The sequence below is a fragment of the Pteropus alecto genome, unplaced genomic scaffold (assembly GCF_000325575.1).
Source record: "Pteropus alecto unplaced genomic scaffold, ASM32557v1 scaffold155, whole genome shotgun sequence".
Classification (NCBI taxonomy): Eukaryota; Metazoa; Chordata; class Mammalia; order Chiroptera; family Pteropodidae; genus Pteropus; species Pteropus alecto.
The window spans coordinates 10,812,993-10,826,069 of record NW_006438113.1 but is presented as its reverse complement, the minus strand read 5'-3'; the positions used below and the strand labels follow the sequence as shown (position 1 = coordinate 10,826,069).

The following is a 13,077-nucleotide window of genomic DNA, read 5'->3' as shown; positions in this document are numbered from 1 at the left end:
CTTCCCCAAAGACTATTCAATAGGTACAATGCCTGGCCCCTTAAGGAGGCCAAGACTCACACTTGAACTATAGGGCCCTCATCTCACCTGGCATCAGCTTCGCTGTAGTATTCTCTGGCCACGATGTCTTCAAACAGCTCTCCGCCGGTAACACTGCAACCAACAGAAGAAGAAGGTCAGAGGAGGCAGGCCAGCAGGCCAACGTCAGCACCCAACAGGTTAACAGGTCATACTGTAGAACAGCTTTTAAAAAAACCTCAACTCTCCATGCATTTCACCTGAGAGCTCAGAACACTCTCCATCTTTCAATGACACAGGGATTCTCCTTGGGCTGATGTGGGTCCTCCCTTCCTCCTGTACATTTCTGTTTCTATAACCTACAGGTTAGCTAATACTCAGGAAAAGATGAATACACAGGAATCTAAGAAAAAATAATCGACCTACTCAGAAAGTCATAGCTTTATAAGAGACGATCACAAATCCTAAGAAACAGCTGCCTGAGAAGGAGAGACCTACTACTGAAGTTGAAAAATATTGAGACCAAGGACAGATACCCAACCCTGAAAATACCAGAGAGGCATTTCCAAGTGAAGAGCCACTTTTAAGATATTAAAGCACAACCAAAGTGGAGGAGAGACCAATTAGAGCCCAGTTTACAATAAAAGCTACCTTCCATTTCTCAGAATGTTTAAGGTCATGCAAAGAGCTGTATTCTATTTCTCCACTAATGACAACACACCAAGAAACAAGAAAAAAGCATCTGCATAGGTATGCTGCTGAAGAGAAACTCGACAGCAATGCCATCTTGGGGTTCGGAGCCCTGGGGAGATATTGAATGAGCAATGAGGCCCCCTCAGCAACCTGCCCATTACCAGAGGAAGTTCAAAATCAAATTCTTTCCCTCAGGCAAAGGAGAGGGACCCTTGGCAGAGGCCGAAGACCCAGGTTAGGCCTCTGTCCGAGCCTTCATCTTGAGCCAGCTGGAGGGAAAGGCCCCACACCCTCAGAAAGTGGCACTTACAGGTCAAACACGAGGTAGTGAAACCCTTCTTCAGAAATACTGTCATGGAGACGCACTGCAAGAGAGGAGACGGGACAGACATTAACAGAGAGAAAACTCGGAAGTCCTACTCCTCTCCTCCTTGGCAGCCCCACCCATGCCCCATCCTGTCAGCCTCGCTGGACTCTCTCCTGAAGGAGCGGCAGTGGCAAGTGGCGGCATGCCCAGCACTCCCCAATTCAAGGTTATGTGGCCCCGGGGCAGAGAGACACTCAGACCCCGGGGCCAGCATTCTGGTCACCACCTCAGACTGCCTCAAACGTAGGCAAGAAAGAGAAGCTTCGCGGCTAAGAAGACAAGACAGAGAGAAGCAGCAACCTTCCCAGAGAAGGCGGTCCTGGGATAGGATGCGTGACAGTGAAACAGAGTGAGAAGCACCTAGTAACGCTTACCACGGGGGACAGAGAGTGACAAAGTGGGAGAGCCCAAGAGCTCTTTCGGAGGAGTAAAAGGAAACAAGAATTAAGGGGAGGTGAAGAAGTGGGAGAAGCAGAGCCCAACAGGAAGGCTTGTGGATCGAGGATGATGGATGGTGAGCACAGGAGGCAACACAGATTCAGGCAATGACCACAATAACTGTTTGTTCAGTGCTTATTATGTGCTAGGCCTTGCATATATTACTTATTCTACCAGCATTTATTAAGTGCCTACTATGTGCCAGACCCTGTGCTAGATAGTTTGGATTTAGGAAGGATATAGTGCCTGCCTTCAAGGAGTTAATTATTCCTAATGACCACCGTGAGATGAGTATTTCTCCCACTCTACAAATGAGGACACAGGAGGCCAGGGACACAGAGTATTTTGCCAAAGGCCAAAGGGTAAAGATACAGTGGGTCAAGATACAAACCCAGCTCTTTTAGACTCCCAAGACTGGTCTACACCACTGCTCCCTATAAGAAATGTAGAGTTGTGCACATACCCAGGCAACAAAATAATGGAACCCAGGAGGAAGACCACTCACAAATGTACCTACAACAGCATCAAAGATGGGTCCAGGAGGCCACTGCATGGAGCGACTGTGGCAACTCACCAACTGTGAGAAGGCTGGCGAGCAGAATCCCTTCCTGCTCCCTGCCTCCAGAACGCTTGGGCAAAAAACCAACCTGGTGTCTTCTGAGGTCTCTTCAAGCTTCTGCCCACAAAGCCACCTCTGGGTTAAATGCCAAGCCCTGAGCATCATCTAATGCAAACACAACTCGATGCTTTGGCTGACAGTCCGGCTGTTCCTGTCCCTTCCCTCACCTGAACTCTCTTGATGGGGAACCTCTGTTCCAAAGGGCTCCCTCTGTTTGACCTTTGCTCCAATCCTCGGCAGTTTCAGGAACACCTCACAGAGCACTTCAGGAATGGCCTGACATCAAACCAACCAGTGAAGTTTTTGGATACAAAGGAATCACCACGTCTCTTCCCTGGCAGGGGCCAGGCTGCCAACCACCCCAAATGACAGCTTCCATTTCCAGTAGCCGAGCGTTTCATCGGGGCTGAGGTGCTCCCCTACATCCTTTCCCCACCAAAGCAAGATCAGCCAGAATGTAAAATACAGGCACTGAGCTGTCACTAGAGCCCCGTCATTAGAGCCCTCCTGACTTGACGAATGGGGACTCAGGCCCGCCAGGGTTTGAACTAGAGCCTAATGACTGTTTATACTTCCCCTTATTTCATGTGATCCAGTTACTCAAACCCAAATCCCACCCTGAACTCAGTATTTCTGAGATTTACCAATGAGATCAAAGGCAGGTGGTATTTCTAAGATCCCTCCTCCATACACCTCTCTCTCCTGTCCTTGGGCAAACAAGCTCCTGCGTCTCTAGGCCTGCAGGTGACAGAAGGAGCTGTAGCCAGACCCTGCTCCCCTCCCACCCTAACCGACCCAGGCGCGTTCACACGGGCTCACCCAAAGCCCCGCCACCTCTCTCCTCTCTTGCGCTTCTCTGGTCTAAGTCAGTGCTGCTCTCCCTCGCTTCCAAAAGGACTTTCCATTTAATTAAAAATTTGCTATTAAAAAGCATGAAAGTGTGTAATACAAATAATCCCCTGGAAATCAGCTGTCCCAGAAGCTAAAGACCAGCTTCGTTAGGGAGGTGACTAATAGCAGCAGAATGGTGAGCTAACAGGAAAGCAGGTACAATGCTAACAACCACTCCTGGGGAGCTCCTGCCACTTGCCCTGCCTTCCCTGGACCCCCGCCCCCAGCCCACCCCGAGACCAGGACAGCAGGGCTGAGAACAGGGTGGAAGGTGCAGGCGCCCACGCCCAGACAGGGAGTCACTGGCACTCGCCCTTCTCCAGGAAGGCCACACACAAAGCTCAGGGGAGAGGAAGCCAGGAGCGGAATCAGGGGAGAAGCAGCAAAGGAAACTCACCCTCCCAGGCCCTCTAGGTCCCCCAGCCCAGAGAACAGCTTTGGTGTGGGCCGCAGAACAAGGCTCCACCGAGACAAGGAGGGACAGGTGCAGAAGGCCCATATCTGAATAAGACTGCTATCATTTTTTTTTTTCATTTGTAGAGAAAATTAACAGGGAACTGAGAATAAGAGGAGAAGCTTGACTGTACTACTCTAAGTGCCTACCTAGCAGATTCTTAATAATAATGATCCAAATGATGATAACTAACACTTAATTGAGCTGTTTCTATGGGTTAGACATTGTGTCAAGTGCTTTACACATGATATTTTATTGAGCTCTCACATTAACTCTGTGGGCCAGGTATTCTATTAGCTCCAACTAACAGGAGAGGAAACTGAGGCTCCAAAGAGACTCACCCAAGGCCATACCAAATGGCAAAACTGAGACCTAAAGCCAAAACGAACTGACATCAAGATCCTTGATACTGCAGAACTGCCTGTTTGGGAGTCCCTTTCTCCATCATCTTAGGCAAAGGAGCTCCAACCTGTCCCCACTAGCCCTGGACATTCTGATTCGCTCATCAACGTCCATTTGGCACCTTCCCTGAAGCAGGCGTGGCTGTATGTGTCACGGACATGGCCACGAAGACGAGAAACCCGGTCCTGCCACTGCAGAGCTTCCAGGTGAAAGATGAAGACAGGCTTTAACACTGAAACAAACATGTAACTAAGCACTGCTGTGCCGAGGGATGTGACGTAGAAGTAAAGGATGCTATGGACGTGTGCAATAAAATAATCTGACACCCAGCCCACTCCACAGTAACGAGAGGGCATGAAGGCCAAGGAGGGCCAGACCAGGTCTGTAGACAGCAAGATCTGGGGAAAGGAGTATAAAGCCTTCATTGCATTATAGCGATAAACCTAATTATTGTTCTTTACCAACCGTGGAAGAACAGGGAAAAAACACCTAAATACTTTTACTTGGACCAACATAGCTACAACCCAAATATTGTGGCTATTTCCAATTCTTTATAAACTGCCCAACGACCCAAAATGCGCCTGATTTCATCTGATCTCAGAAACCACCCAACAATATGCCACATTTTAACTAACAAACCTTGGTCAGAAAAGCACTGAAAAAGTGTCACTGTTAATGTCTGCAGCAAAAACACAGTGGGAAAGAGGTCCTGTTGGCGGGGGTAGTGGGGTAGGGGAAGGGCGGGGGCGCGGCTAACGACACGGAGGATGCCCCTCAGGGGCAGGTGCGGGCATCCAAGAGCTGCTCAGTCATGACCCAGCGTTTCTTTCTTTTTCTTTGCAACTGTTTTAGCTACACTTACTGTTAGCTGAATGAACCCTGGGCCCAAAGTAAATGCAGCCTGGCTCAAATACCTTGTGAACTGAGTTGGGTTTAGGGGTCTAAGAGAGATCACTTCCGTGAGCTGGAATCTGTTTTTATCATCTCCATTTATTTCCTGGGCCCCCTCTGCTTGCTGAACCCTCTCAGAACTCCACAAAAAGGCACAGGCTGGAGAAATAATGTGCCAGAGGTCACGGCAACTAACCAGCAAAGCCCAGACTGAAGCCTAGAAGACTTGACGCCAAAGCCACAGACTATTGCTTCTTCACGTATGGTCCATGGACCAAAAGTGTGACCATCACCTGGAGACATGAGGAAGCTCAGGTCCACTCCAGACTTACTGAATCAGAATCTGAATTTTAACACAATCCCTAGGTGATCCATGAGCACATAAAAGTTTGAGAAGTGCTGTTCTAAACCACAAGGCTAGACTGTGATTGAAACTGCTGGGGCAGCTCAGCATGCAGGAAGACAGAGTCTATTCATCAGAGGAATTAAGAGCAGGGAGCAAGCAGATCATAGGTGGAACACACTCCGTTCAAACTTTAGATGATTAGCACTCCTGCTGTCTCCTCTCAACTCCGCACCTCGGGACACTCTCCCAGGGCTGTTTAAGGTTTTATAGCACACCTCATAACCAAAAGGCTTTTTTTTTTTTTTTTTAAATTAACAGACTTTATTTTTTAGAGCAATTTGGGTTCATAGCAAAACTGAGCAGAAAGCACCGAGAGCTCCCACATATCCCATCCCCAAACATGCACAACTACTCTCTACAACCCCCACCAGAGTGGCATATTTGTTACAATCGATGAACCTACGCTGACACATTGTTATCACCCAGAGTCCATAGTTTACCTTAGAGTTCATTCTTCTAACAGCCTTTTAACTCCTGGAACAAATTATCTACTAGGGAAAAAACCTAGGGACGCCTGGCTCCTTGCACTAAATACCCTTATGAATTCAAGTGCCTCAGAGTCTGACAGCAACCAGAGGTTGACCGTAAGCTCTTTCTCTCAGCTTCTTCATCTCTGTGCCCCTCTCGGCTGGTCTACTTGTATCCCTGCGGGATGAAGTTAAAGAAGCTGGAGCTAAAAGGGCCACAGCTCTAAAGGATGGAGCAGCGGAGAGATGAGAGGAATAGTGAATGAGGGGGACAAAACTGCCTCCTCTCCTGCCATAAGCCGGGTTAGGATCCATGGCAACCCCCGCCTCCTGGACCTTTAGCTCTGCCACATCTCCAGGAGCCCTGGTTCCCACTGGAAGCCAGACAGCCTGACCAGCCAGCTCTCCCAGGACACAGTCCTGACTCACCCTTCCCTCTCCTTGCCCTTGATCCCAGCAGAGGGCTTCAGACCAACATCTCTCAGGATCAAGGAGTAGTCATGAAATGGAAGAATAGTTCTAGGCAATCAGATGTTGACAAAGTAAGTGTGCCTTGCTTGGCATCTCCTGGGTCTTGCTGTCTCCCTAAAAGAGCAGATGGCTGGTGTAGATGGTCCCTCCATCTGTCTTAATTCTGAGTTGAGGACAGGTGGTAAAAAGAAAGGGCTACCAAACCAGGTAAAGTCTAAAAGGTCAAAAAGTACACATTTAATTTCTAGAAATACATTAAAAGGGACGCTAAGACTTTTTCCGGCTAGAATCCCATTTCTGTCCTTCTTGCTTGTTTCTCAGTTGTCTTCACCCCACCACAACCCTTCTGTGGTCAACCATGCCCGTGCTGCAGGTGAGGCAGACCTGGTTCTGCCTCCTGCCTCATCCGTCCCACCCATTATTCTCCTTCCTCCATGAAAATAATTCATCACTGTTCTACAAGGTGGTCACAAGGAGCCCGAGGAAAGGAAGTTGCTGTCCTCAGACCCTGAGACCCAAGACTGGAACATCAAAATACTTCTGCACTTGTGGATGGCTTGCTTTAGTTACCCACATGCTTTTCCTTCCTATTCTAGAACTTCTAGGTCAGAGGCCACAAGCTCACAAAGCCTACAGGCACCACAGAGGCCATGCAAACATGAGATGACAGGGAGTGGCAAGGACAGAGGCCAGTGGGCTAAGAGGGCAGCCACTGCCCAGCTCCAGCTGACTACGGCCATGTATGAATGTGGGCTCGGCAGAGCCAAGCGTTCTGATTCAAAAGACTGGGAAATGAAATTTTTTTCAAAAATGTGAAATCTTGTTTTTAAATACTGACTGGCAAATAAAAAAATATTTTTAGACCACTGAGCCGGCCAAACGAAACAGGCCTGAATCCGTGACTGCTGTTCTAGGTGTTCCGCTCCATCATCTCTCTCCTACGTAAGGCAACACATTGGTCCCCGCCGTGCTGTTTTCAGGTGTGGGTCTAACTTCAGAGATCACAGAGAAGTCCAGTAGTTCCAGGCCTGGGACCCGCTGGCTGAGAGGAGTTGGCTCCGTGGCACGTAATGCACCAGACAGAGCTGAGCTCTGGTTATGCCAATCTGCTTCGGGTGTAACACAAGCTGCTGATTGTGATCTATAAAGCCCTGCACGGTTGGAGTTCTGGTTACCTCAGAGCTGCTCCTCTCCCCTTGGGCTGGAGTGTGGCCTCGGCTCTCCCACATAACAGCTCACGTTGAGCATTCTAGCCCAAGATCTGGGAAGCCAGAGGCTGAATAGCTCTGGAGGAAGCATCAAGCTTCGGCAAGTCACCTCACAGCCCTGGCTGCCAACACGGTAGAGCAAGGGGTGGCCTCCGGGGCACTGTGGGAGCCCCGATATTTAGGCCATGCCTGAGGAGCACAGAACATGTGTTGTTCTTTGTGATGACTCAGGGCTTTCAGGGAGAACCTAGGAGATGCTCCCTGCTCTGCCTCAAGTCGAGACTGGGGTTTCTGCTCAGACACTGCAGCCAGCCCAGTTTCTGTCCTCTCTGCGAGAAGCACCAAATCAGGGCCAACGCTTTTGGCAAAGACTATTTCAGCTGAACAATGTAAAGCTGAGCTGGAGTGGGTTGTGGCAGGCAAACCTCCTCAGGCTTTAGAACAACCAACAATGTGCTCTTGTCCCCTAAGCCAGGGTGGGAGCAGGGAGAAATCCTCTTCATTTTTTCTCCTTCCCATCTGACTGGCTCCTGCCATCCCTTCTCCAGAGAAGCCAGGCGGGTGGGCAGCTTGCTTTCCTAGCTCTGGGGAATACAAACAGGAACACCATGGAAACCCCCAGAGTGTGCACGACACTGCAACAGGAACAAAACTCTTTCAAGTCCAGAAACAAAATCCGGACCCTTTTATGACGGCCATGGGGGACCCCTGGTGAAGGACGCTTGCAGGCTCCTAGCCCAGAGCCTCACATGCTGAGGACCTTGGACCTCGGCCCAAAGACAGAAGGCGGGGGGAAGAAAGTGAGTCTGAAACCTATTCCAATACTTCACATCCCAGCCCGGAGATAGCACCGTGGGGATGGAGACAGCCAGGTCTCTAAACCAGAATGCCCCAGTATTCTGAACAAGACACAGCTGTTTTTCCGCTTGGGCAAGAAAGGACACCAGGCAAAGGCCCAAGGACAGAAGTAGTTCCATACATAAAAGCAGTGAATCTCTGTTCTCCCCCGCTGCTACAAAACATCCAAGAAATGCTCTATACGAATGCACTTACCAATGTTTGGATGTTTCAAAAGTCGGCATATCCGGGCCTCACGTTCTAGCTTCTGGTGATCTAAAAGCAGAGGAGAGAAATCAAAATCTATCAATCATCTGTTCAACTTGTGGCCACCTGGCTATTCATACTCCTTCAATTCTTAGGCAACAACTATACACTTCTTATAACTTGCTGAATTAACGCAGCAGTCTGGAGACATGTATTATGACCGCCTTTTCCAGGTGAGGAAATGCCTTAGGAAAACACCTCTAGCTAGTGAGTGGCAGAGCCATGATGTGAAGCCAGGGCTTCAGCCAAACTCTGGTGCTGTTTCTACTATAGCAGGGGTTTCATTGGGCCAGGGTGTCCAGAATCTCTTTCTTGGAAATGCTAATAGTTAAGTTTTATTGAGCACCTACTGTATGACCAGGCACTGTGCTAGGAGTTTTGTATATATTCCCCACTTCAGTCTTCATAGGAAGCCCGAAACATAATGATGCTGATAATGAAGATGAAGACGATTTGAAAAAATAATAACAGCTAACATTTATCGAGTTTACTTCTACATCAGGCAGATATATCTTTTAATTTATCTTTATAACGACTTTAATGAGGTTGGTATTATTATGATGCCCGTTTGACAGAAATCTTACTTTTCCCCAGGATCCTCTTGGCCACCCACTGCTGTGGCACTCGGGCTCTGGTTACTCTACTTGGTGAAACAACCAGAATCCAAGAGTCCATAGATCCAAGCGAGCTGCATTGGTCAATTCCTTCCACAAGAAGGCAGAGCTCCAGGAAGTAGAGAGGATGCTGCAACTCAAAGCCAGGTGGCCTCCCCACTCCATTTCCCTAGCTCTACTTGCTGGAACCCTGCCAAAACTAACCCTTCACAAAATTTTCCCCATCCTCTGGGCAGACATGCTTTTTCTCCTCTATGACCACCTCTCCATCTCTCGCTGCACCTCTCATAATTCTCACTTCATATATCAGTTATCTTTCAGTCACAAGCTCTTCAAAGGGTGGGACCTTTCAAAGGGTGTTTCTTAGAGTTCCTTCCATAACAGAGGCTTAATAAGGGTTTATCAATAACTTTAACAATAGTAGTAATAACTATTATTTACTAAGCATTTGCTATATGGACTCTAGACTCAGATCATGCATGAAATAAGATAAGGTATGCATTATCTTATTTCATTCTCACAGAAACCCTGTGAGGTAGGGGATCCGATTAGCTCCATTACATTACAAATGAGAAAACTGAGGCTTAAACAGTTAAAGTAACTGCCCAAGGTCACACAGACGGCAGATGCAGGCAGTCTGAGCCTAGAGTCCTCTTTCTCCATCGCTATATGACGACGGGATAAAGAAAAGTGAAAGCATCAAGTAAAGACTCCAGGCTTTGTGGGGCATAGTCCAGTTCACTTCAACATCTCTAGCCCAGGCAGATGCCTTCACATCCACACGTGCCAAGCAATTCCTGCCTCCAGTGCCCCCATGTCACAGATGATGAAACTGAGACCCAGAGAAATTAAATAATTTGCCTAAGGTCCTACACAGGAAAGGGACAGAACTGGGATACAAACCCCGGCCTGTCTGAGATAATGCAGTCTGAGATAAGGTAGGGCTTACAAACTAGAAGGAATTCATATTTATTGTTTTACCAACCACCCCCAGCTTTGTGCTAAACCTTCCCTCTAGCGACAGCTCTGCTCTGTAGAAGAAGGAGGTACGGACAGGCAGAGATTAGTTCCTGCTGCCCAGCTAATCCATCCCAGCTGCCCAAAGATCTGGGTCAGGCCTTCCTTCTCATACTCAAGTTCAAGATGACCACTGGCTAAGATGCAGTCAGGAGAACCCCAGGTAACCCTGCACTCCCACATTGCCTGGGATCCCTTGGTCCTGAGACTCTTCAGAAGGGGAGTTAGTTGAGAAAGCAGCAGTAGTCCTGCCTGGTGCAGGGGGCTTCACTTCTTCCAGATCTGGCTGGGAAGATGTCAGAGCCAACTCACCTTCCTCCTGCCCCCAGACCGGGGATTGGAAGTACCAAGTTAGCCAGCTCCAAAGCTGCAGACCCATCGGCCCTCTCTCTGACCACTCACCTCACCACCTCCAACCCACAACTCTCAGGCTTGGCTGCCTGGGCAGATGCAGAACAGCGTCTTGCTATGTGGAGGTGGCAGCTGAGGGGAAGGCCGAGAAGATTAATGTTTATCTCCTCCCTTAAGTCTCTTACTGGCTAATGGTTACAGTCCCACAACAGCAACAGCACTAAAAATAAGGGTGCTCTGGCTTTACCAATGACTCAGAGTGGGAAGAGGAGAGACACAGATTCACACTCCCAGCTCCTCGAAGGAGCCGCCCAAGGTCCAAAGGTCCATGCTAGTCACTTAGTTTGACCCTAAATCTAAGGAGCCGGGCCCCACATTGTGGGTGAGGTCTGTGTCTTTTCTGAACCTCGGGCTGTGGCTTGGTGCTTGCTCTGATCCTCAGCCATGGAGCTCCACCGTTGACACATCAGTTTTAGAGTCAAACTGCCACGACTGAGTCCCGGTGCTGCCACTTCAGGTGAGTTATTAAACCCATCTGAGCCTCATCCATTCATTCAAAAAATATTTAATGAGACCTACTATGTGACATGCACCATTCTAGATGCTGGGAATACAGCAGTGAACAAACAGACAAAAAAATACCTGCCTTCATGTGCAATTTAGAAAAATAAATCAAGGAAGGGGGAGAGTGTATATTTAAATAGGGTGGTCAGGGAAAGCCTCAGCAAGGAGGTGACATTTGATTAGGACCCGCAAAAGGCGAGAGGGTGAGCCAGGCACATTATCTTGGGAAAGGTGTCTTCTCTGCTAAAATGAAGGCAGCAATATCTGTGAATTAAATGAGGTAATTGGGTAAATGCAGGTAAGTGCTTAGCATGGTGCCTGGCATACAGGGGGAGCCTCCTTTCCAAGGATCCAGGGATAAGATAGACAAAACTCCCCAGGCTGGGCTTTGTGGCCATAGCTATGACCAGAGTCGAACCCACTCTCCCTGAGCCTGGGCAGTCACAGGGTCCACAACACACCAACTGAGCCCTCCAACCTGGCTCCATCAGCCTTCTTGGGAGTGGAGGGGTATTCTTCCATCCCTCGTGTCTACAGCCTGCAGGTGAAGGTTAGCAACAGGGGCTCCTCAGAGAGAGAACAGCCCAGGAAGTTCCATTGCCTGCGGGATCCCTCCTTTTCCTCGACCTCAGCCTTGCTGGCTGAGGCACCCTGCCATTCAGCTCTGCTCAATGAGCCATGTGGTTTCTGCCTACCACACTCTCCCTGCCTCTCCTTCTACCACACACAGCCGGCCAGCATCCCAGCCTCTCGAGCTGTTGTCTCCTGACCCTTTTCCATACAATTCCTGTCCTGTAGTCCCCTCTAGGGCTGGTCCATGTTTGGGAAAAAGTAGAGGGCTCTACCCCAGCAGCAGTGGGATTCAGGAACAAGTATGGTTTATACAGCATCCTTCCCAACTACAAGGGCTGTCCCAGCTAAACATAGAATCCCCAACCCCAAAAGCGGTGACACCACTGAACTGGTTTGGTCCACAGTGGAAGGTCTAGGCTCTGACTCAACAACCCAAAGTGATAACACACGAGTCAGTGCTCTTGTCAGAAAGGCGACCTTCACTCCGAGACACACCTCCTTCCAGTCACCACTGAGCTCACTGTTCCTAGGGAACAGCTCAGACCTGCCAAGCAAGGCTGACCCTCTTCCCACCCACCTTTCCACTGGGTTTGTCCCCGCCCCCCCCCACAGCCCAGCCCCCCCTTCCTGTTTGACAACAGTCACTTCCCGCTTTTGCACAGGGCCACTTCCTGCCTGCCTGTGTGCTACTGCCATGGAGAGACCCACCCCTGCCGGCCTTCAGGCCAGCTCCAACCACAGCCCTCTGCAAAGTTTTGCCCCTCATGAGCAGAGGTGGCAACAGGAGCAGAAAGCAGAAATAGCTGTTATCAGGGACCCGCTTCCGAGCTTCCCCAGCAGCCCACCAAGGACAGAGCCAGGCCTTGAAACAAAAGAGTCCCTGGAGGCCTTGCCTCTCCCACCTTCTGCCCAAGCACTTCAAGACTTGGTCCAGGGTGCCATGAGGACAGGTATCCTTCACAGGAAGGGCAGCAAGAAGTGACCAGATGTACCAAGGGAAGCAAAAGAGAGAAAGCACACAGAGAAGAAATAGCATGCAGCAAAAAAGGAAGTACAGAGCCCTAGAACACCTCTTCCCTAGGACCCCAGAATCAAGAGGCCAGGGCGGATCAGCCACTGATTCTCCACAGCCCTGCAGGGACGTGCCTTATTTAGTGACATTTCTCTAAAACCACAAATGCCAACACTAGCTTCAAATAAGATTCTGCTGCCACCTAAACATACAATCTTCTTTAAGTGGCAAAGAACACAGAACCCTAACTCTGGTTATGGGGACCCTCTTCAAGTTCCAATCTCAATGACACACTTAACTTTTCAAAGAGTATTTTGAAGTTCTGTGCCTGTGGCCCTAACACGCATCGTGAGAAGCTTCCTACAGCCTCATCAATTTCAGATGCTCAATGTGGGACATCCCCTCTTACTGCCCTCCTGTGTACCCCACTCCAGTCTGGCCCCGAGGCATCAGTCTGAGGAGTCAAAACAAGGGCAGTGTAGGGATTTGGTGTCATAATCCGGGTTCTCCAGCTACT

At 49.3% G+C, this 13,077-nt stretch overlaps 1 protein-coding gene across 1 annotated transcript in view; it reads right to left on the bottom strand.

The window, feature by feature from the left end:
* The window catches only part of CAMK2G (calcium/calmodulin dependent protein kinase II gamma), a 59,330-nt gene that overhangs the window by 32,520 nt on the left and 13,733 nt on the right, over positions 1–13,077 (bottom strand). The window contains exons 3-5 of the mRNA XM_025049318.1: positions 8,379–8,438; positions 1,022–1,076; positions 88–153 (exon numbers count right to left, since the gene is read on the bottom strand). Of these exons, the coding sequence (XP_024905086.1) occupies positions 88–153; positions 1,022–1,076; positions 8,379–8,438 (181 nt within the window). The remainder of the gene's footprint in view (positions 1–87; positions 154–1,021; positions 1,077–8,378; positions 8,439–13,077) is intronic.